Source organism: Heloderma suspectum, chromosome 2 (assembly GCF_057233095.1).
Source record: "Heloderma suspectum isolate Gila_16-S chromosome 2, 16-S_ref, whole genome shotgun sequence".
Classification (NCBI taxonomy): Eukaryota; Metazoa; Chordata; class Lepidosauria; order Squamata; family Helodermatidae; genus Heloderma; species Heloderma suspectum.
Genome location: NC_139459.1, coordinates 191,613,849 through 191,635,329, shown reverse-complemented (window position 1 = coordinate 191,635,329; position 21,481 = coordinate 191,613,849). Strand labels below are relative to the sequence as shown.

General features: G+C 46.2%; 1 protein-coding gene across 4 annotated transcripts in view; it reads left to right on the top strand.

Moving 5' to 3' along the window:
* NCKAP5L (NCK associated protein 5 like) overlaps window positions 1–21,481 on the top strand; it is a 51,294-nt gene that overhangs the window by 17,530 nt on the left and 12,283 nt on the right. For 2 of the 4 annotated variants that reach the window (XM_084836957.1, XM_084836960.1), the window contains exons 2-5: window positions 14,281–14,338; window positions 18,479–18,583; window positions 20,078–20,146; window positions 20,259–20,297. In XM_084836957.1, coding sequence (XP_084693083.1) covers window positions 18,485–18,583; window positions 20,078–20,146; window positions 20,259–20,297 — 207 coding nt within the window. In that variant the 5' untranslated portion in view covers window positions 14,281–14,338; window positions 18,479–18,484. Of the gene's footprint in view, window positions 1–4,022; window positions 4,120–14,280; window positions 14,339–18,422; window positions 18,584–20,077; window positions 20,147–20,258; window positions 20,298–21,481 lie in introns of those variants that run through there. The other 2 variants (XM_084836958.1, XM_084836959.1) reach the window with 2 other exon arrangements.

The following is a 21,481-nucleotide window of genomic DNA, read 5'->3' as shown; positions in this document are numbered from 1 at the left end:
AGATCATTGCTTAGTTTTGGCTATTTTGTATAAATGTCCCAGAGCCAAGAATGTCCAGCTGTCAAGAAAATAGTGCAAGAAAATAATCTGTAACTCCTGCACACCACCCAAACAGATGATATTGGTAAACTTGTAAACACATCAATGAGAACAGAGAAGACTGACTTACATTTCAACCATTTGATGATGGAGCAAAACTTGTTCTGAGTGGCCTTTTGAAATGAAAGAGGCAATACCATTCTATTATTGCAAAATTTGTCTACACAAGATAGATGTTTGGTTTTTTAAATTCTTTTTTTTGTAGATATTTAAATGATATGATGTAGTATGTAATATAAAACTTCTTAAAGTTAAGGAAGGGTTTCTTTTTAATTTTAAAAAGCAAACTGATCCTGCACATTGGTGACATTTTGCTTCCTTCTGGTACAAAGTGCAAATTGCTTCGGAAAATAGTCCATGGTTCTCCCTACTCTTCCATCCCTTTATTTAGCCTGACCACATTTTGTGTGGGGTCTAAGACGTTCCAGTAAGAAACCACACTGTTTGAGTTGGTTAATTCTAATTAACCACCACCTCCGTACTCCAGACTCATAATTGTTAACATCATAGAGCATTGCACTTTGCTGCTTCATTACATGCTTGTGGGGTGGAAAAGAACCTGCCCTTTCCTGACTTGTAAATACTAAAAGGTAGTATTTTGGAGGGTAACTGCTATATGTTGAATTTTCTTTAATAAGCACCTTGAAGATGAGCTTAATTTGAGCCAGGGCCTTCCTGTCATGCAGATTCCTTTTCTTAGGCCAGAAACCGTAACTGAATTGATACAAATTAATTAGCTTAAGGGTGCATATTCAAAACGTCTTAGGGTGCAATCCTGTGATCTCTTGGAGGGCATCTCAATGGCCATAAGATATTGCAGAGCAGCCCTTCTGCAGGTGGAGATGGGGGTCCCCCCTCACTAGCAGTGGAGCTTTCTGTTGTTGTGGCTGACATGCCCGGAGTAGCCAAGCATCTGCAGCATCCTATGCCCCTTTGTTCCTCCTACATTCCCCTCCAACAAAGCTGGAAACGAAGCCAGCCTGAGAACTGGCATAAATTCCCTCTCACTAGAGGAAATGGGTCCAGAGAAAGAGGGAGGGACACAGTTGCACCCCCACCTTGCACCCTGGCTGGTGTGAGCTGTTATGGAAGGAGTAGGCAATGTTTCGGGGCCATGGGCACATCTGGCCATTTGAGAAAGTGTTCTGGGTGCCACCACAAAATGGCTGCCATGGGAGGCACAGCAAAGGTCAAGTTACCTGCCCAAAGGTACAAGGCAGAGGCAGGAACCCCAACACACTGCATAACTCATTGGAACTCCCAGTTTTCATCACCAACAGAAACCTTTGTTGTTGTTCAGTCGTTAAGTCATGTCCGACTCTTCGTGACTCCATGGACCATAGCACGCCAGGCCTTCCTGTCCTCTGCTCTCTCCTGGAGTGTGCTCAAGTTCATAACAGAAACCTATTTTGGAGCAATCCCAACTGCCGGTAAGAAAATACGTTGTTATTTTTGTTTTTTAAAGTGAGAGGAGTAGGGCACCTTAGTGAGTCTGGGAGTGCTTTGGTGCCCATGGGCACCACATTGCCTACCCCTGCTTGAGGCTTAGGAAGTGGTGGCCCCTCCTCTCGGAACAATTCTAATGTACTTGACCCTTTTATCATCAGGATGGCAGAAGGGAGAGTTTTTCCATCCTGGTTTTTGGATGGTGGGGAATTTAGTCCATTTTAAAATTCACAGTTAGTCAATACTTTACAGGGGTGAACAACATGTGGCCTTCCAGATGTTTTGGCTTACAACTCCCATCAGCCCTCACCATTGGCTAGTTTGGCTAAGGCTGAGTTAAGTTGTAGGCCAAAACATCTGGAGGGCCACAGGTTGCCCAACCCGGCTTTATTAGGACCAGCCAAAATATCACAAAGTTCCCCAGTACTTTGCAGCAGACTGGATGTTTGTTGTTAAGCAAAGCAGTGGAGGGGGAGAAAAAGTTGGCTTGATGCTGTAGCATCAGTCTTAAAACAGATTGTAGGAGGAGATAGCAGACCGAACTGGATTAAGCTCAATGAGCTGTTGTGCAGGTTTCAGGTTGCATCTAGGACTACTGGGCAAAACAACACACAATGACTGATCCCCCCCATCTTTGCAAATATACAGTCCAGAAGTTACACAGATCACACGAGTTCCTTGTTAGGTACAGAAGAATAGCAAAGAGAAATATGGCAATTATACTGGCAAAGCTGGAGATTAATTTTAGGTGATGTATTAGGTTAAAAAAAAAGTCAGTAGAAGCAAAATGTGATAGCATTACCTAGTAGGTGGAGGGAATGTAACCCTCAAAAAGTAAAGCCCCATCTGCAAGTGGTACAGAATCTTGCTCTGATATTATGATCCTGTTCCATTTCAGTTATTATAAGAACAGTACAAGGGCCTAGTGATTTATTCTGGATTAATAAACATGAACAAAATTTAGGCAGGGTTGCCAACATCTGGTTTCAAGAAGTCTGGCACCTGGTCAGTGTCATGAAATGAAGCCAATAGTAGCAGGCAAATGCTTGCTGTTGCTCCAAATATGCAGTAGCAGTACACCTTTGAATCCTGATCAGAAACTAGTACCAGAAGGTTGCTTTCAGCTGGAAGTGTAGGAGGGCTGGGTGAAGGCCCCCACCCACAAAGTTGCTTGACAGTATTCCTGTTGTTACAGTTGTCTTTCCATACTCCTCTTCAAGCCCTGTGTTAGCAAAATGGTGGTGGTAGTGTCAGGGTAGTCAAAACCCCACCAAAGGAAGTGGCTTTGTTTATATGGTGCGTTATGATGGAGAGTATTACATCTAAAGAGCAATCCTAAGCATGTTTACTCAGAAGTAAGTGCCATTGAGCTCAGTGAACCTTATACCCTAGTAAGCATTCTTAGGACTGCAGTCTTTAACATATGAATATGTAACATTTATTAAGAACTTTCTCTGAAAGTGGAAAATCTATATATAATTAAAAATCTCTCAGGACCGACTGAAGTGTGTGTAAACACAACTTTTAATTGATTTTTAAGGGCATGAAAGGAAAACAACTCTTCTCATATAAGGAAACTGGTTGGGGAGGGAGGACAGAGTTTTCTGTTCTCATCTGAGGGGGCACTTTGATTGATGGGGGGAATTGAAGAGCAATCCCTATGAGGCTGAAGCTGGTTTGTAGTTCATCCCCCGTTTGGAACTACAGATGAAGCCTGAATTAAAAACCACTGGGTTAGGAACCCAAAAATATACCCTTGGGATAACCCCAAATCATATGTCAGTGCCCACTGGCAAACTGTGCAGTATGAGGCGCCCAGCAATATCAGGCCCGACACATCATTTTGGTGCAGAGCAGTCTCAAGTATGGTGTCCCCAGGAAATACGTATGCAGTTCACCTACCAATAATGAATTGAAGGAGCTTTCCTTCTCCAAACCCCATCTGAGTATCAGAATAATTCTCTGTGAGTTTTTCAGTCCTTCCTAAACGTACCCGCTAAACTGGATAGATTTATGTGCTGAAACGAACTATTATTGGGGGTGGGGGGTCTGGGTTAAAATCCGTTTAACTCATGATTTATTCATTTGTGTGTGTGTGTGTATGTGGAATGAAATAGCCCTAATTAATATAGTCATCTTCAGTTATTACTGTGGGAGCATTTTCGATGCTCCCCGTCATGAGATGGGGACCAGTTTGCTGCCTTGGGTAGTGCTGGACGGGAATATAGCCCCTTCTTTCAGCAAGGCGAGAGATGACAGTAGCTGAGTTTGGAAATTTAGAAATCCACCTCCAGACAGATGGGCTGAGGGAAGGACGGGGGGATTTGGGCGGGAGGTCTGGGCTGAGAGGAGCCGCGCTGAGGTGGGGGACGGATGAGGCGGAGCTCCGAGCCGAGAGTTTCCTCCCGCCTCCGCCTCCGCCTCCGCCTCCGCCACCCAACAATAGCAGGCCCCGAGTCGGGCCGTGTCGGGCGGGAGGATGCGCAGGCGGTGCCGGGGCCTCCATCGCAGAGACGGGATCGGGCTCCATCCCCGCCCCGCCCGCTTCCCCGGGCTGGCGGTGGGGCGGAGAGGGTAAGGGGAGGGAGAGCGAGGTGGGGCGCTGGAGGCGGGGGCACTTGGCATTTAAGAGTGCCGGATGAGAGGCGGTGGCTGAGCAAGGGGTTACTTGGAGGACTGTGGGACTTCAAGGAGAGTGACTGGGGCGAGGGGGTGGTGGGGTTTCTGAGGCGCCGCGATGGCTTTGGGGGATTTCTGAAAGCGGGGCCCGCTTGGAATCGCCTGGGGAGCAGAATGTGGTGGTAGTTGCCTTTGAGGGATGGGCCAACGTATGTGAGGGGGTCTCCCCAACTCTGATCTGTGCAGCCCTTGAGGAGAGAGGCGGCGTACTCCCAAAGCTCTGCGTGGGATTGTGGGCGCTTGGAGGTTTTGTGGAAAAGGTGACAAGCGTGGGTTAGAAGGCTAGCGGCGTCCTGTGACTGCTTTAGAGCATTGGTGTAATCTGTGGGGTGGATGTTTGGCAGGGATTGTGGGAGGAGAACTGCGTGCCCCTAGACAGCATCGCTGGGACTGCTTTTTGGGCGCAGATGGTGTAACGGAGTGTCTGGTTCCACAGGAGCCTCTCTCTCTCTCTCTCTCTCCCCCTCCCTCTCCCCCTCCCCCTCCCCCTCTCATGTGCTCTGTTTCACCCCCACAGTGACTTTGGGGTGTACCAAGAAGAGTGGCAGAGTGTAATCGGGAGTGAGGCCGCTGGGGAAGGGGGATATAGGAGGTTCCAAGGAACCCTTGAGTTTGGGCCAGTGCAGCATCTGCTTTTCTTCCTTAACGGGGTTCAGACCAAACGGCTGCCCGGACATCTCTGTGTTCCCTGCAGCTCACAAGCTGTGGTTAGTCTCTTTGTGCTGAGCATGGAGACGTTGGCATTACCCAGCCGTTTTCCTCCCCCCCCCCACTCCCCAAATCAGGAATGCAGCCAAGAAAACGTAGTCCTCCCAGCATGCTGGTTTGAGTCGGCTGAGTGCCCTTGGCTCCTAACTAGCCTGGAGGATCGTGTAAGACCTTGGCACGGCTGGTATGTACACAGGAATGTTTGCTGGCATGCAGCACAGTTGCCGATGCTAAAGAGTGGTTAAGAAGGCGATGTGCATGACAGACGGGGATATCTGTCTGCAAGGGATTCTGGGAGCTTGTGCAGGGCGGTGTGTGTTGGCCTGGCAAGGGAAACTAGGGCTTTGGAGAAGCCTTAGCACTGCTTACCGGAGCATCTCAAAGCAACTGTTGACCCAACATCCCAACTTCCAGGTTTAATTAGACTCACTGTGAGGAAACTGGAGACGTGAGGGCAGTCGATGTTGCAAGGCTGCCAAGGGGAGGTGGTGGGAATAGAACTATCTTTTGTGCCGGTGTCATCCTGCATGCCATTGATTCCAGTTCCTTTCTTAGAACTGGGTATGGAAACCAGAGGTTCTGGCTGCCCTGGTGTTAATTTTGAGCCCGATCTCAGCATGGGAATCAGTTTTAGTCCTGGAAAGTGTGAAATAATAATCTATGCAATGGTCTTCAGTTGATGGGCCGGTTGACTGTGACCCACTGTCGGGTCGCAGTGTGACCTGAGGTGAGTTGCAACAACAACACTCCTACCACACAAATATATGCTTAAAAATGAAGGTGTGGGTCCTCAAATGCATGTTTGGTTTAAAAATGGGGTTGCGGGTCTGAGAAAGATGGAAGATCCAGAGTAATCTAGAGCATGAGCTGAGTTTCCTACTTTCATGCCTGGGTAACCCCTGGTAGCTCCCATACATCTAGGGTTGGGGGCAGGAGGGGTTTTTAATGTAATAGGCCACAAAAAAGTTTGGCATCCTTCTTTAAAATAAAAAGTTACCGGATCAGTTTCTGATTCTTGTCAGTTCTACCCACTAGACTCCACTTCCATGCTGGAGCTGCAATTAAAACTAGAAATTCCTCTTCACAACTTTTTTGCCCAAACCTGCTGGACCTTGCTGCTCTCCTGAACGAAGGAAATATAACCCAGAAGTCCTGGCTCCTCTCTTAAAAAAAAACAAAACATAATACAAATGGTGGATTTATATATGAAATTTTAACTTGAAAATTATTTGGCATTAAACCAGGCACTGGCCATATGCTACAGTTTTCCATAGAAGTGGTTTCTCCTGTCTCTGCCCCCTCCGCCACTGCTACCACCCTCTTTTCTGACTGCATTGAGTTCTGGAAATCTATTCCATATCTCCTAGATCCAGGGGTGCGCAGAAGGCGGATCCCCAGATATTTTGGACTTCGAGAAGCCCAGGCCAGCATGGCTAATGGTCAGTTGAAGTTCAAAACGTCTGGAGATCTACTTTCTGCTCACCCCTGCCCTGGGTTCTAGGTCTTTGAAGATGGTAGAAACAAAAGGGATCCTAGACTCATAGAATCATAGAATAGTAGGGTTGGAAGGGGCCTACAAGGCCATCAAGTCCAACCCCCTGCTCAATGCAGGAATCCAAGTCAGAGCATCCCTGACAGATGGCTGTCCAGCCTTATCTTGAATGCCTCCAGTGTGGGAGAGCCCACCACCTCCCTAGCTAATTGGTTCCGTTGTCGTATTGCTCTAACAGTCAGGAAGTTTTTCCTGATGTTCAGCCGGAATCTGGCTTCCTGTAACTTGAGCCCATTATTCCGTGTCCTGCACTCTGGGATGATCGAGAAGAGATGCTGGCCTTTCTCTCTGTGACAACCTTTCAAGTACTTGAAGAGTGCTATCATATCTCCCCTCAGTCTTCTCTTCTCAAGGCTAAACATGCCCAGTTCTTTCAGTCTCTCCTCATAGGGCTTTGTTTTCAGTCTGCTGATCATCTTTGTTGCCCTCCTCTGAACCCTCTCCAGTTTGTCTGCATCCTTCTTAAAATGTGGTGCCCAGAACTGGACACAGTACTCCAGATGAGGCCTAACCAGTGCTGAGTAGAGGGGAACTAGTACTTCCCGGGATTTGGAAGCTATGCTTCTATTAATGCAGCCCAAAAGAGCATTTGCCTTTTTTGCAGCCACGTCACATTGTTGGCTCATATTCAGCTTGTGATCGACAACAATTCCAAAATCCTTCTTGCTTGTAGTGTGGTTGAGCCACGTATCCCCCATCTTGTAACTGTGCATTTGGTTTCTTCTTCCTAGGTGCAGAACTTGGCATTTATCCCTTTTAAATGTCATTCTGTTGTTTTCGGCCCAGTGCTCCAGTCTATCAAGATCACTTTGAATTTTGTTTCTGTCTTCCAAAGTATTAGCTGTCCTGCCCAGTTTTGTGTCATCTGCAAATTTGATCAGCATTCCCTGCACCTCCTCCTCCAAATCATTAATTAAAATGTTGAAGAGCACTGGGCCCAGGACTGAGCCCTGCGGTACCCCACTCGTTACCTCTCCCCAATTTGAGAAAGTCCCATTGATAAGCACTCTTTGAGTCCGATTCTGTAGCCAACTGTGGATCCACTGGATCGTTGTTTCATCTAGCCCACTTTGAGCTAGTTTGCTCATCAGGATATCATGGGGCACTTTGTCGAAAGCTTTGCTGAAGTCGAGGTATATTACGTCTACAGCATTCCCACGGTCCACAAGGGAGGTTACTTGATCAAAAAACGAAATCAGATTCGTCTGGCAGGATTTGTTCTTGACAAATCCATCTTGGCTTCGAGTAATCACTGCATTGTTTTCAAGGTGCTTACAGATGGATTGCTTTATCAACTGCTCCAGAATTTTCCTGGGGATTGACTGGTCTGTAGTTCCCAGATTCCTCCTTTTTACCCTTTTTGAAGATAGGGACAACATTAGCCCTCCTCCAGTCATCTGGCACGTCACCCATCCTCTATGATTTCTCAAAGGGAATAGACAGTGGTTCTGAGAGTTCTTCTGCAAGTTCCTTTATTACTCTAGGATGCAGTTCATCTGACCCTGGAGATTTGAACTCATTCAAAGTAATTAGGTGTTCCTTGACCATGTGCCTGTTGATCTCCAGCTGGAATCCTGCCCCTTCAGCCTGTACTTTGCCTTTGCCAGAGGGGTCATAGACCCTCTTTTGGGAGAAGACTGAGCCAAAGTAGGAATTGCTCACCTCTGCCTTTTCTTTGTCATCTGTTATTTTGCCATCCTTATTTAATAGCTGAACCACCATTTCTTTCCTCTGTCTTCTACTATGCACGTAGCTGAAGAAAGCATTTTTGTTGCTTTTAGCATCCCTCACTAACCTCAGCTCGTTCTCAGGTTTAGCCTTCCTGACACCATCCCTGCAATTCTGTGCTACCTGCCTGCACTCTTCCTTTGTTGCTTGGCCTTCTTTCCACTTCCTATATGTGTCTTTTTTTGTTTTCAGGTCATCTCTAAGCTTTTTGTGAAGCCACATTGGCTTCTTCTGTTGTCTTTCACCTTTTCTTCTTGTTGGAATTGTTTGCAATTGTGCCTTTAGAATTTCCTTTTTTAAAAGCTCCCACCCATCTTGGACTCCTTTTCTCGTTAGCGTCGCTTGCCATGGGACCTTACTGAACATTGTTCTGAATTTATTAAAATCAGCTTTCCTAAAATCCAGGGTACGCGTTTGACTACACTCGGCTTTTGCTTCCCTTAGAACCAAGAACTCAAGTATAACATGGTCACTTTCCCACGAGTTCCTGTAACTGCTACTTTATCCACTAAGTCATCTTTGTTAGTTAGGATCAAGTCAAGGATAGCCAATCTGCTAGTTCCTTCCTCTACCTTCTGTAGGAGGAAGTTATCTACTACACAAGTCAGGAATTTCCTAGAGGGGCCATGTTTTGCAGAATTTGTCTCCCAACAAATATCGGGGAAATTGAAGTCCCCCATTACTACTACATCATGCTTCCTTGAAACATTGGCTATTTGCTTTTCAAAAGTTTCATCCTCGTCTTCTCCTTGATTGGGTGGCCAGTAGTAGACTCCGACCACCAGGTTCCTTTTATTCTTTGCTCCATTTATTTTGATCCAGATGCTTTTGATGGGGCTACCAAGCTCATCCTCCTGATATGTATTTTTCACATATAGTGCAACCACTCTGTGCATAAATGTCTGTCTTGGTTGACTGAACTAATTGGTTCCTACACTGGGGCCATACTTTCTTTGGGTCCTTAGTATTCAAACACACCAAGAGAACTAATTATTGCTGGTTCATAGCATAATCAAAATGGCAAAACCAACAAGTGCAAGAAACATTCATTGGTTAGTTGTTGCTTTGCTTTTTTTCTCAACTATGGTGAAGACAGACATAACACCTTAAACGTGGTCAAGCTGGTGTGAACATGCCTTAATGGCTTTAAAAATGCATGTGCGTTTTAGTGTCCTGGAGTGATATCTGGAAAAAAAAAGTTCTGCAATTTTCCAGCATGCTGGGGCTGTGCTGGGGTGGGGGAGTGGGGGGAGAGAAAGAGACTGGCTAAGATGGGTTCCTATTGTCTAGCACTTCCAGTATCAGAGGCAGTATGCTGATGTACACCAGTTGCTGGGGAACATGGGTGGGAAGGTGCTGTTGCATTCATGTGGGGTTCCTGTCGGTAGCTGGCTGGTCACTGTGTGAACAGAATGCTGGCCTAGATTGACCCTTGGTCTGATTCAGCATGGCTCTTACGTTCTTATGACATTCCTACGTGCTCCCTCCCTCATATCTCCAGAGTAGTTTTGTATTGTAACAGTTAAAAAAAACTGTTAGTGAATTTTGCAGGGGAAGGACAAGATGAAGGATGAAAATATAAATGTATATAAATGCATATGTACATTTTTAAAATACAGAATTATTTTTCTTTTCTTTAAAGGCAGGCAGCCTACCTTGTAGCACTAGGGGAGGGGCAAGATTGATTGCAGATCCAGTATTCATCTTGCATGTGTGTAAAGCCTAATTGCAAAGTTGGGTTCGTGCTACGGGGACAACACCGACTGTAATTGCTGCTGAGGACATGGTGTTTGTCTTCATCCATTCATGTTTTTCTTCAGGAAACAGCATGCCAATTTAAAAGAGGAATGAGGAATGTGTGGCCCTCCCAGATTTTGTTCAACTGCAGCTCCCATCATCCCTCACTATTGGCTATGCTGGCTAGAGCTGATGGGTGTTGCAGTACAATTATATCTGGAGGACCAGGAGTTCCCCACTTATAATATTGTGATCTAATTCAATTTCCTAGCTTACTCCAAAGTATATTCAGTCAGCAGTTTAGTCATTGGAAAGAGACCCAGCGTTCTGTGTGACTTAGCTTTTAACTTGCTATACAGTCCACTGCCCAGATGTATTTTTGTCTGAGAGCTGTTTTATCTCCATGGGTGTGTTCCAATCTTTTTAGTGTTTGTTGTGTTTGATCTTTTAGTCGTCATTCATATTTTAAATTGTGTTTGTGGCTGCTCTTAGTTTTTTGTTGTATTTAACTGAATTTTATTTGTATATAACTGTATCTGTCTTACCCTGAGAGCATGGCCACAGTGGTCCATGCACTGGTAACCTCGTGATTAGACTACTGTAATGCGCTCTGTGTGGGGCTGTCCTTGTACCTGGTTTGGTAGCTGGAGCTAGTGCAGAATGCAGCAGCTAAGGTGCTCACTGGGAGACCCAGCTGTGTTCACATAACACCTATGTTGAAAGAACTGCACTGGCTGCCAGTTAGCTACTGAGCCACATTGAAAGTTATGTTTGTTGACATACAAAGCCCTAAACAACTTGGGACCAGGATACCTTGCAGACCACCTTCCCCTATATATACCCAGCTGCTCTTTAAGATCTGCAGAGGAGGCCTTGTTGGTTGTTCCACGACCAACAGAATGTCGCCATGAAATGTCTCGAAGGTGGGCCTTCTCAGTGGTGGCGCCCACCCTCTGGAACACCTTCCCCCATGCAGTTCAGGAGGCAGAAAATGTGGTAAGTTTCAAACGCCTTCTGAAAAAGCGCTTGTTCACCCAGGCCTTCTCCAGCTTGTAAATCATCGCAATTGATCATATGCTGCTCCATTTTACTGCTTTTTGCATTGTTTCTGTATTGTTGTAGTTTTTGAATTGTTTATTATAGTGTATTTTAAATGTATGTGTTTTGTTGTAGTTGAAATGGTTTTTAATAGTGTTTTAATATTGTATTTAAATTTGATTTTTACTATTTGTATGTGAACCGCTTGAAGATTTTTGTATATTTTGTATTTTATATAACAACTTAAAACCTTTCTCAGTCACTTCATCAAGCATAACATTCCTACAAAAGAAAGCCTTTCGATGAAGGAATTAATGTGAAACCCTGCAGGTAGATCACCTGTGTCATCTGGGGGCATAGAAGTGGTAGAGTGGCTTTCTTGCACTGCTCGGCGTCAGTAGGGGAAGATGCATGAGTCCTTTCCTACGTCAGCCTCTGCCAGCCTAATGCCCTCCAGGATGCTTTAGACTTCAACTCACGTCAGTCCCAGCCAGCATGGCCAATGGTCAGGAATGCTGGGAGTTGTAGTCTAAAACATCTGGAGGGCACCAGGTTAGGAAAGGCTGGATGATGCAATTTACTGGGCTCTTCTGTTTCTCATCTGAGAGGGAAGGTTTCCCTTAACAGTAGCTCTATGCCTCAAAAAAGAAAAAGAAAAGAAATCCTGCACCAACAAATTCCAGACTGTGCACGTTATGCTAATGCGCTTAATTTGCAGGCTTCGTTTTGTATAGCACTCCTTCCAAGCTCCAGCTCCTGCCTTGGTTCAGCAAAGCCACAGATATGCTGAATGAACATATTGTCTCCAATTCAGAGGTTTCTGGCTTTCTTTTCTGGCTTCGTGGCTAACTTTATAGAGTTCCTATGGAGTTAGTTTTCAGCTGTTAAGAGCCGGGAAGATCCCATACACCCACTTGATTGGTCTAGAAATTCAGCGTTGATGCCTAAAGATTTAAACCCTTCGCAAAACTCTTCTAAAAAGGTTGATGCTGCCCCTGCTTCCCACCCCAAATGAGGATGGCTGTGTGTGCATGTGTGTGCTCGCACACCAGTCCTTGAGAGCAAGGGGCCATCACTCACCTTCAGAAGTGTGGTGTAATGGCTGTAGTGTTGGACTTAGATTTGGGTGGCCTGGGTTGAAATCCCAGTTCAGCCATGAAGAATACTGGATGACTTTGGGCCAGTTCCCAGCTTGGGCTGGGGAATGCTGCTCTGAGCATGAAGGAAGGGCAAGTACTTGTGTTAGATTCAGATGACTCACTAATGGTGCTCAGCAAGGCCTGTGTCAGTCATGCCGGTGGCCTTCTGCGCTAGTGTTGCCCAAGCTTGGTGATGGGGGATGTGGTTCTTGGGTTCCTTTCTTGCCGTTTCCAGTCAATGCAGCCTCCCCCAACTTAGCGCCCTCCAGACGTTTGGGGCTACAACTCCCATCAGCCCCCGCCAACATTACCAGTGATCGGGAATGATGGGGGCTGTAGTCCAACACCCTTGGAGGGCCCCAGGTGGAGGAAGGCTAAGTTCGAGGATCACAAGGAGCGGGGCTGTGAACCTCTGCCTGACTCTTCAGAACTGCTGATGGTCAGAATAGATCGGCCCAGACTAGACTGAAGATGGTCTGACTTGGTACACTGGGTTGTATCCAGTGTTAGTCCTGCTTAGAGTAGACACACTGAAACGAATAGGAGTTGTTAGACTAATATTGCATGCAGCCCAATGTATCTCCTTATATAGCTGTTGTCTGTTGGAGAGGCTTGCCTATAGAGACTTTCTAGGGGCTGCAGGTAAGCATCACAGAAGCATGACAAATTTTGTTGTAAGTTGCCTTGGGTCTTCTTTAAGAGAGAGGTGACTATTTATTGCATTTCTTAGTCACCTCTCTCTTAAAGAAAGACCTGCTGAATTGGACCACAGGTCCACCTTGTCCAGGATTCTACCTCTTAACAGTGACTAGACAGAATGCTTTTGCAGACCCAACATGATGGGAAATGAAACCGCTTTGCGTTATGGAAATTGGGTGTATCCTGAAAGTGAAGGCTCCAGCCTTGGTTATTTATGCTTATTAGCCATTAGTAGATCTATTGACCATGAATTGTCCTTTTTTTGATATAATATATTTATTTTAAAAAAAGAAAAAACAAACTAACAACAACAACATAAACACACAATACACATACACTAAAATATCTCTTAAGATTGTAAGATACCTACCTTTGCCTCCCCTTATACAACAAATGCTTATTATTATTCTCTACTTCTTATCTTAGTTGTATATCATACATTGAGTTCACAGACATTATCTCATTTCTCTCCTAATTTTTAACAACAAAAAAAGAACTGACCATCTCAAAGTTCAAAATCCACATACATAAATATCATTTTTCTTTATTTATTGTACATATTCTATAAAAGATTTCCAATCTAACATAAATTTAGTTGTTGATCCTTCTTTAATTATAATAGTAACTTTTGCCATCTCTGCCAGTTCCATCATTTTCATGATCCACTCGCTCACAGTTGGTATTGTTTCACTCTTCCACTTTTGTGCATACAATAACCTTGCAGCCGTTGTCATGTAGAGAAAGAGGGTTCCCCCCTTCTCTTTTACGTGTTTATCTGTTAGACCCAATAAAAAAGTTTCTGGCTTTAATTCTATAGTAGTCTTTAATATTCTTTGAGCTAAAGACTGTATTTGTTTCCAAAATATTTTAGCTTTTTTACAAGTCCACCATAAATGATAAAACGTTCCATCTTGACCTTCACATTTCCAACATTTTCCAGAAACACTCTTATACATTTTAGACAGTCTGAAGACCATGAATTGTCCTTTAAAAAAAAAAAGCATGCTACAGACATATGACGGGATGCTGCATAAGTGATTGTTGGGCTCAGTTGTTGCTCTCCAGGTGGTGGAGGTCCAGTAGCAGAGGGATTGTGGTTTGAATCTGTGTGTCCACACTCCTCAGAGACAAGGTCATTCGTCCGGCCGCAATTGCATAAAGCCTGAGAACCATTTTTTTTGCACTTTTTAAATGGCTACATAGCAGTTGCCACTAAAGTAGAGTGAGAATAGCCAAGGGGAAGTTTTTGGTGAAAGGGGAACACGGAGGGGCCCTTGTGCTAAAAATACCCTTTTGTACCTTTCTGCACACTCCACTTCCCTTCCTGAGTTTCTGATGTGTCTCTTTAAGGCGACAATCCCTGGTTGGGTGTTTTGGCTCTAAGTCCATCCTTGAATCTTGGTGGAGGTCATCTCTAGCATTTTTATAATCTGTTTGGCATTGCTTCTCTTTCAGGTGAGAGTGACGAAGGAAGGCTTGGAGATTTGGCCAGGTGTAGTGTCCTTAGAGAAAGGTAAGGCCAATACAGAGCCAGGCCAAGACATTCATTGCCTGAGGCAGAGAGTCTAGTGAACCACCTCCACAGATTAACATAAGACACTTTCCATCAGGAAGTTCTCCTGAGCAACTATCATTGAAACAAACACGAGGTGTGCTAGAGTTCTATTTTATATATTTATTTACTTAGAATATAGAATATTTAACCCTTCCCATTTTAAAAATCCCCAAGCGGTTCACAACAAATTTCAAAACAATACAACATTATAAAATCACAACAATATTTAGACAAGTTAATGGTTGGGAAAAGCCAGTGTAAACAAGTATGTTTTTAATCATCATTGAAAGCACATGATCGTCGTTCCCTGGTTTATCACAGATGGGAGGTCATGCCAGAGGAAGGTGCCACCACAGAGAAGGCCTGTTGCCATATTGCTGCCAGATGGGACTCTGCAGATTGTTTCATGGACAGCAAGGCCTCCCCTAAACATTATAGTGATCTAACGGGTCTGTGTAGGGGGAGATGATCTTTCAGGGAACCTGGTCCTAAGTTGTTCAGGGTTTTATATGTCAATAATAATACCTTGTAACCTGGCTCGGTAGCAAACTACTGTGGTTGTGTGAGAGAACTTTGGCTTGTGGTCAGATCTGCCTTCCACCTGAGGTGACTGCTTCACTTTGCCTCATGGTGGGCCTGCCTTTGGATTGATTCAATGGCTAGTGTAGGTGGGCACTGAGATATACAGGTGTAGAGCTCAGTGTGCCTTTTATGCAGAATCATGTGATTCAGGAGGTGGGCAGAAGGTAGATCGGGATCTCATCTACCATGAGGCAAAGTGCCAGATCTCTGGGTGATTTATTTATTTGCTTGCTTGCTTGCTTGCTTGTGTATTGTTGTTGTTGTTCAGTCGTTAAGTCGTGTCCAACTCTTCGTGACCCCATGGACCATAGCACGCCAGGCCTTCCTGTCCTCCGCTCTCTCCCGGAGTGTGCTCAAGTTCATATTAATTTCATTGGTGATGCTATCTAGCCAATAAACTGAAGCTGAATCCTGGCAAGACGGAAGCCCTGTGGGTGAGTGGTTCCTGGGTCTGGGAGATAGGCTCATTGCCTGTTCTGGATGGGGTTGCACTCCCTCTGAAAGATCAGGTCCGTAATCTGGGGGTACTCCTAGATCCATCATTGTCTCTGGAGGCCCAAGTGGTCATGGCAGCTCGGAGTGCCTTTTACCAGCTTCGGTTGGTTCGCCAGCTACGGCCTCTCCTGGTCAGGGATAGCTTGACCGTGGTAGTACAGGCATTAGTAACCTCAAGACTGGATTACTGCAATGCACTCTATGTGGGGCTGCCCTTAAGGCTGGTCTGGAAGCCTCGCGAGTGCAGAATGCAGCAGCTCGGCTGTTTTCGGGGGCTGCCCCTTTTCAGCATGTAACTCCTTTGCTGAGGGAACTGCACTGGCTGCCTATTTGCTACCGGGCCAGGTTTAAGGTATTAGTACTAGTGTACAAAGCCCTAAACAACTTGGGACCAGGATACCTGAGAGAGCGCCTCCTTCCCTACCAACCTGCCTGGTCACTGAGGTCATCAGAGGGCATGTTCCTGGTGGTTCCACATGGACCTATGGCCCGGCTGGAGTCCACCAGGAGAAGAGCCTTCAGTGTGGTGGCCCCCTTCCTGTGGAATTCCCTGCCTTTAGAGGTCAGGCAGGCACCAAAATTGTGTTCTTTCCAGCACCTCCTGAAGACGTTGTTCTTTCAAGAGGCCTTCCTTGCATGACCAGCCGTGGGTTGTTGAATTCTTCTTCGTTGAGATTTGTCTTTTAAAAAATGTTTTAACTTTTTAAACTCTTTTAACCATTGTTTTATTCTTATGTTGTTCACCACTCCAAAATCTTCTGATGAGGAGCGGTATAGAAATATTGTAAATAAATAAATAAATAAAAATAAATCTCATCCTCTGCTGTCCTCTTCTCCTTTTGCCTTCAATCTTTCCCAGCATCAGGGTCTTTTCCAGGGAGTTTTCTCTTCGCATTAGGTGGCCAAAATATTTGAGCTTCAGTATCTGTCCTTCCAATGAGCAGCCAGGGTTGATTTCCTTTAGGATGGACTGATTTGACCTCCTTGCAGTCCAGGGGACTCGTAAGAGTCTTCTCCAGCACCACAGTTTGAAAGCATCAATTCTTCGGCACTCAGCCTTCCTTATAGTCCAGCTCTCACAGCCATACGTTACTACTGGGAAAACCATAGCTTTGATTAGACAAACCTTTGTCGGCAAGGTGATGTCTCTGTTCTTACTATGCTGTCTAGGTTTGCCATACTTTCCTCCCAAAGAGCAAGTGTCTTTTAATTTCATGGCTACAGTCACCGTCTGTGGTGATCTTGGAGCCCAAGAAAATAAAATCTGTCACTGCTTCCATTTCTTCCCCTTCCATATGCCAGGAAGTGATGGGGCCAGATGCCATGGTCTTCGTTTTTTTTAATGTTGAGTTTCAAACCAACTTTTGCACTCTCCACTTTCACCCTCAGCAAGAGGCTGTTTAGATCCTCTTTGCTTTCTGCCATTAGGTGGTATCGTCTGCGTATCTGGGGTTGTTGATAATTCTCCCGGCAATCTTAATTCCGACCTGTGATTCATCCAACCCGGCGTTTCTCATGATGTACTCTGATATAAGTTAAATAAGCAGGGCAACAATATACAGCCTTGTCGTACTCCTTTCCCAATTTTGAACCAATCGGTTGTTCCATGTCCGGTTCTTACTGTTGCTTCTTGACCCTCGTACAGGTTTCTCAGGAGACAGGTAAGGTGGTCAGGTACTCCCATCTCTTTAAGAATTTGCCAGAGTTTGTTGTGATCCACACAATCAAAGGCTTTAGCGTAGTCAATGAAGCAGAAATAGACGTTTTTCTGGAATTCTCTTGCTTTCTCCATGATCCAGCGAAAGTTGGCGATTTGATCTCTAGTTCCTCTGCCTCTTCGAAACCCAGCTTGTACTTCTGGTAGTTCTCGGTTCACATACTGCTGAAGCCTAGCTTGTAGGATTTTGAGCATCACCTTGCTGGCATGTGCAATTGTATGGTAGTTTGAACACTCTTTGGCATTGCCCTTCTTTGGAACTGGAATGTAAACTGACCTTTTCCAGTCTTGTGGCCACTGTTGAGTGTTCCAAATTTGTTGGCATATTTATTAAACACCTAATAAAATAAATTTCTCCAGGTGTTTTACAAGAATAAATTTGCAGTAGATCACCAAGGATTTCTGTCTCCCAACTGTTTAACAATAGCAACGACATTTTCTGTCTTTCCCAAATTAGGCTGCAGAAACAAAGGGCATCAGTACACCAGCCTAAAATCCTGCATTTAAAATGGGGCTTTCTGCTTCCATTTTAAATGCAGGATCACAACGACTCCCTTTTTCACATGCTTCCTTTCCCCCTTCCCCCTCCTTCTCCTTGTATCTGAGTCTTCCATTATCTTTCATTGATCTCTCTCCTCTTCTTGGCGCTTTTACTCTTTTCATGGAGGAAACTGAAGTGGAACACAATGGGGTAATTTGATAGCTTATTATCTGCCAACTACAGTATTTAAAAACGGAACAAAGGGCATTTAGTGCAGGAAACGCCTTGAATGATCACCGTGTCATGTAAAGAGCCCGCAAACTTCCATGAAGGAGCAATCTCAATCACAGGATAGAAGCTCAATGTGAAGGAGCCCAAAGAAAGCTGGTCAGGGAAGATGGGAGACAGAGAATGGATTTTTGCATGGAAGGCTGTGAGCTTAGTTCTGGCACTGAAAACAAATTCTTGGGCTGAGATACACTCAAAGGTGCCCTGTTCCTTAATTAAAGTGTCTGTCCACCTCTCTTTCTAAGACACGATTTTGTGCTTGGCTCCAGCTGGTGGGATCTGGGGGTTCTAGGAACAGACAGAGTAGATCCTGCAAGCTTGAAGTCCGCTCACCCCTGCTGTAACTGAAAAGGCAAACTAGATGGTGAGCTGGCAGGCCCTACCTCCTTAAGTGGCCCTGTGATCAGTTAGTTCAGCTCTTTAGGCCAGGGGCTGGAAAGTAGGTGAAGGGTTACTAGATTTGTGAGCAGGGTGTGTGTGTCTGTGTGTGTCTGCGTGTAGGAAGCTTGGTGATCTCTGTTATTTTTTGCTTTAGGAAACGATGTCTGAAACCAAGCTGCAGGGTGAGATGAAGCCAGAAGGAGGCAGCAGTGAGCCACTGACAACACAGGAGCTTCTTCAGCGGCTCCGAGAGCTCGAGGTACAGGATCTGGTCTTGTTCAGGCAGCTCAACCCTCTCCTCAGGAGATTTGGGGACCCGCAGATTGAGGGATTGACAAAAAGAATGCCTTGAGACACCATCCTAATGATCTGGTGTGCTCCCTCCCTTTTTTTTTGTTTGCTTGGCTGGAGGGCCCATGCGGCCATCTCACAGCGCACTGGAGATTTAGATTGAGGACTGCAGAAGTTACACGAATGACACGCTTACTGCGGGAAGGGTGGGCCTGCAGTCAAGGGGACCAGCGGGCCACAAACCCTGGATTCAAACCAGCTCTTCTGGCCCCCTGCTGCGGTGAGGCAGCAGTATCTAGTCCCAAGCCTGTCAGCCTAACAGGATTCAGACCATGGTGTGCTCTGTGCAGAAGGTGCCTGGACTGTAGAAACAGGTTTGTGGGGCAGATGGGTCCAGGTGTCTTGAGTGAGCAAGTCAGGCCACGAGAGCCCCTCTTGTATCCCCTCCCAACGTGGCATGTGTAGGAGTCCTTTGCATGAGCGGCTTGTATCCTGGGCTTGCAAGTGGCTATGGACTCTGTGCCCACGGAGGGCAACTGTTAAGGGCTCCTTGGAGGCCTCTCTCACTCTAATCCAGTAGCCAAGTCCAGACACAGACAAAGGGATTCCTTTCAAAGCTTTATTCTTCTTTTACAACTTAACAACTCTACCGTTTGCAACTAGATCTGAGCAGCACAGTACCTATGCCCTAAGTTGGAACAGTTGGTCCCCGTTTGAAAGGGAATTACTGGCAGACCCCTGAACTTAAGGACTAGGGAGAGTTCCTCCCCTTTTCCCTTGGAGCCTCTGGGCGCAGCCGTTGTTTGCGCGCCAACTGGGCACTACGCCTCCTTTCCGCGCCCTCCATCTGGCGCCGCTTTCTGCGTCTGCGTCACGCGTCCCCCAAGTCTGCTATCCGCGCTCTATTACTCCCTGGACTGCTATCTAAGCTAGGAATGCTGGTGGGAGGAATCTCCGTCAGCTGTTGGCCCTGGGAAAGAGGAGCGTGCTCCCCTCCCAGGAGCGACTGCTCTTCCTCAGAATCAGAACTACTCTGGGATTCTATGGGCTCAGTGTCCACCCTGACAGCAACAAGCCACCTGAATGGACTCGCCACTCTTGCTTCTGAGGGATGTTTGCCAGGCAAGGCTGTTGCCTGGGGTCCCTCAGCACTCTTCTTAGGGACGCAGGCTTGGCCCTCCAATGCAGCAGTGTAAGGCAGCCTTCCCTAGCCTGGTGTCCCCCAGATGTGTTGGACTGCAGCTCCCAACTGGCTGGCGGATGCTGGGAGGTGTAGCCCAAGACATCTGGAGGGCACCAGGTTGGGGGAGGCTGGTGTAAGAGCTTTCCCACAGGGCAAGGGATTTGAGGCAGGGCAGGGCAGGGAAACTGGGTGTCTTTGCTTCTGTTCCCTCACACCTCCTGGAGAGGAAACCTGGACCCTATCCCTCATGCACTGTCTGACTATTCTCTACGTCCTCAGGCGGAGAATTTGGCTCTGGCACAAGCCAATGAGAATCAGCGAGAGACGTATGAGCGCTGCCTGGATGAGGTACTGCCTTCTCTCCCCTCTCTTCCTCCATCTAGGCCTTTATTTCGAGGCCCAGCCTGTCCTCTCAGTTGTGAAGACTTTTTACTCATACCTGGTCTTTACTGTTCTGCAGGTAGCCAACCATGTGGTGCAGGCACTGTTAAACCAAAAGGTGAGCATCTGTCCTGGGCCAGGCGTGTTTGGGGAGGAGAAAAAGGGGCTGTTGGCTGGGAACTCCCTGCTTCTAATTCATGGGCCTATCAGTGCTGACTTGTATAACATTATAATGGAATCTCCATGGAAAATTAATTGGTTGGCTGCAATGTGTGCACCCTTACCTGGAAGGAAGGCCCACTGGACTGAGTGGGACTTATTGCTGACTAAAGACACATAGGAGCAGGCTGTTTGGTTGACTCCCCCCCCCCCACACACACACTTTTTTTTTCTTTTGTAGTATTTGTCCTAGGGCAAATTACTCTAACACCTGGTTAGCTGCCATATGTCACTGCATTATGACAGAAATATGTTGTGGTTACCCTCTGGTTGATTCTCCCTTCTATCCAGCCCAGCCTTCCCCAACCTGGTGCTGGCCAGATAATTGGACTACAGCTCCCATCAGCCCCATCCAGCATGGCGAGTGGTTGGGGACAATGAGAGTTGTAGTACAAAACATCTGGAGGCTGCTATAGCCACCGCTTGCGTCTGCTTAAGGATGAGGCGGGGTCAGTGCAACAGTAAAGAAAGAGAGAGAGAGAGAGAGAGAGAGAGACTTAGGTGGAAACAAGGAGAAACTAAATGAGGTGTGAACTCCTGCATCTCTTTCCCAAGGTCATCTTCCTTATCTAAAAATACTTAGCATTTATATTGCACTGTAGAGTATTCCAAATGCTTCACATATGTTCTCAGTAATGTTTGGAACAACGCAGTATCGCCCCCTATTACAGTTTGGGGTCCTCATGAGAGATAGTGGCTTGGCTAAGGGCACCTAGTAAGTCTGTGGCAGAAGCGCAATTTGAGCTGCAGACGTCCTAATTCACAGCTCAGTCTCTAAGGCAGGATGCTCGTTGCTGCCTGGAGAGGTTTGAAGCCTGCCGCAGCCCCACGTAGCCCGTCTAGGAAGCAGCCTTATGCTGAATCAGGCCATTGTTCCATCTCTTCTTGCTCATTGTCTGCACCGACTGGCAGTGGTTGCCCAGGGTTTCAGGCAAGCTACCTAGAAATAGAACCTGGGACCTTTGGCATGGAAAGTATGTGATGTGACCGCGGCGCCACAGTCCTGCTCTTCTTTTGGATTTCCAGTGGTCGGCACATGGGACTTCTGTGCTTTTCGTGTGTGCTTGTGGTGTATAGCTCCTC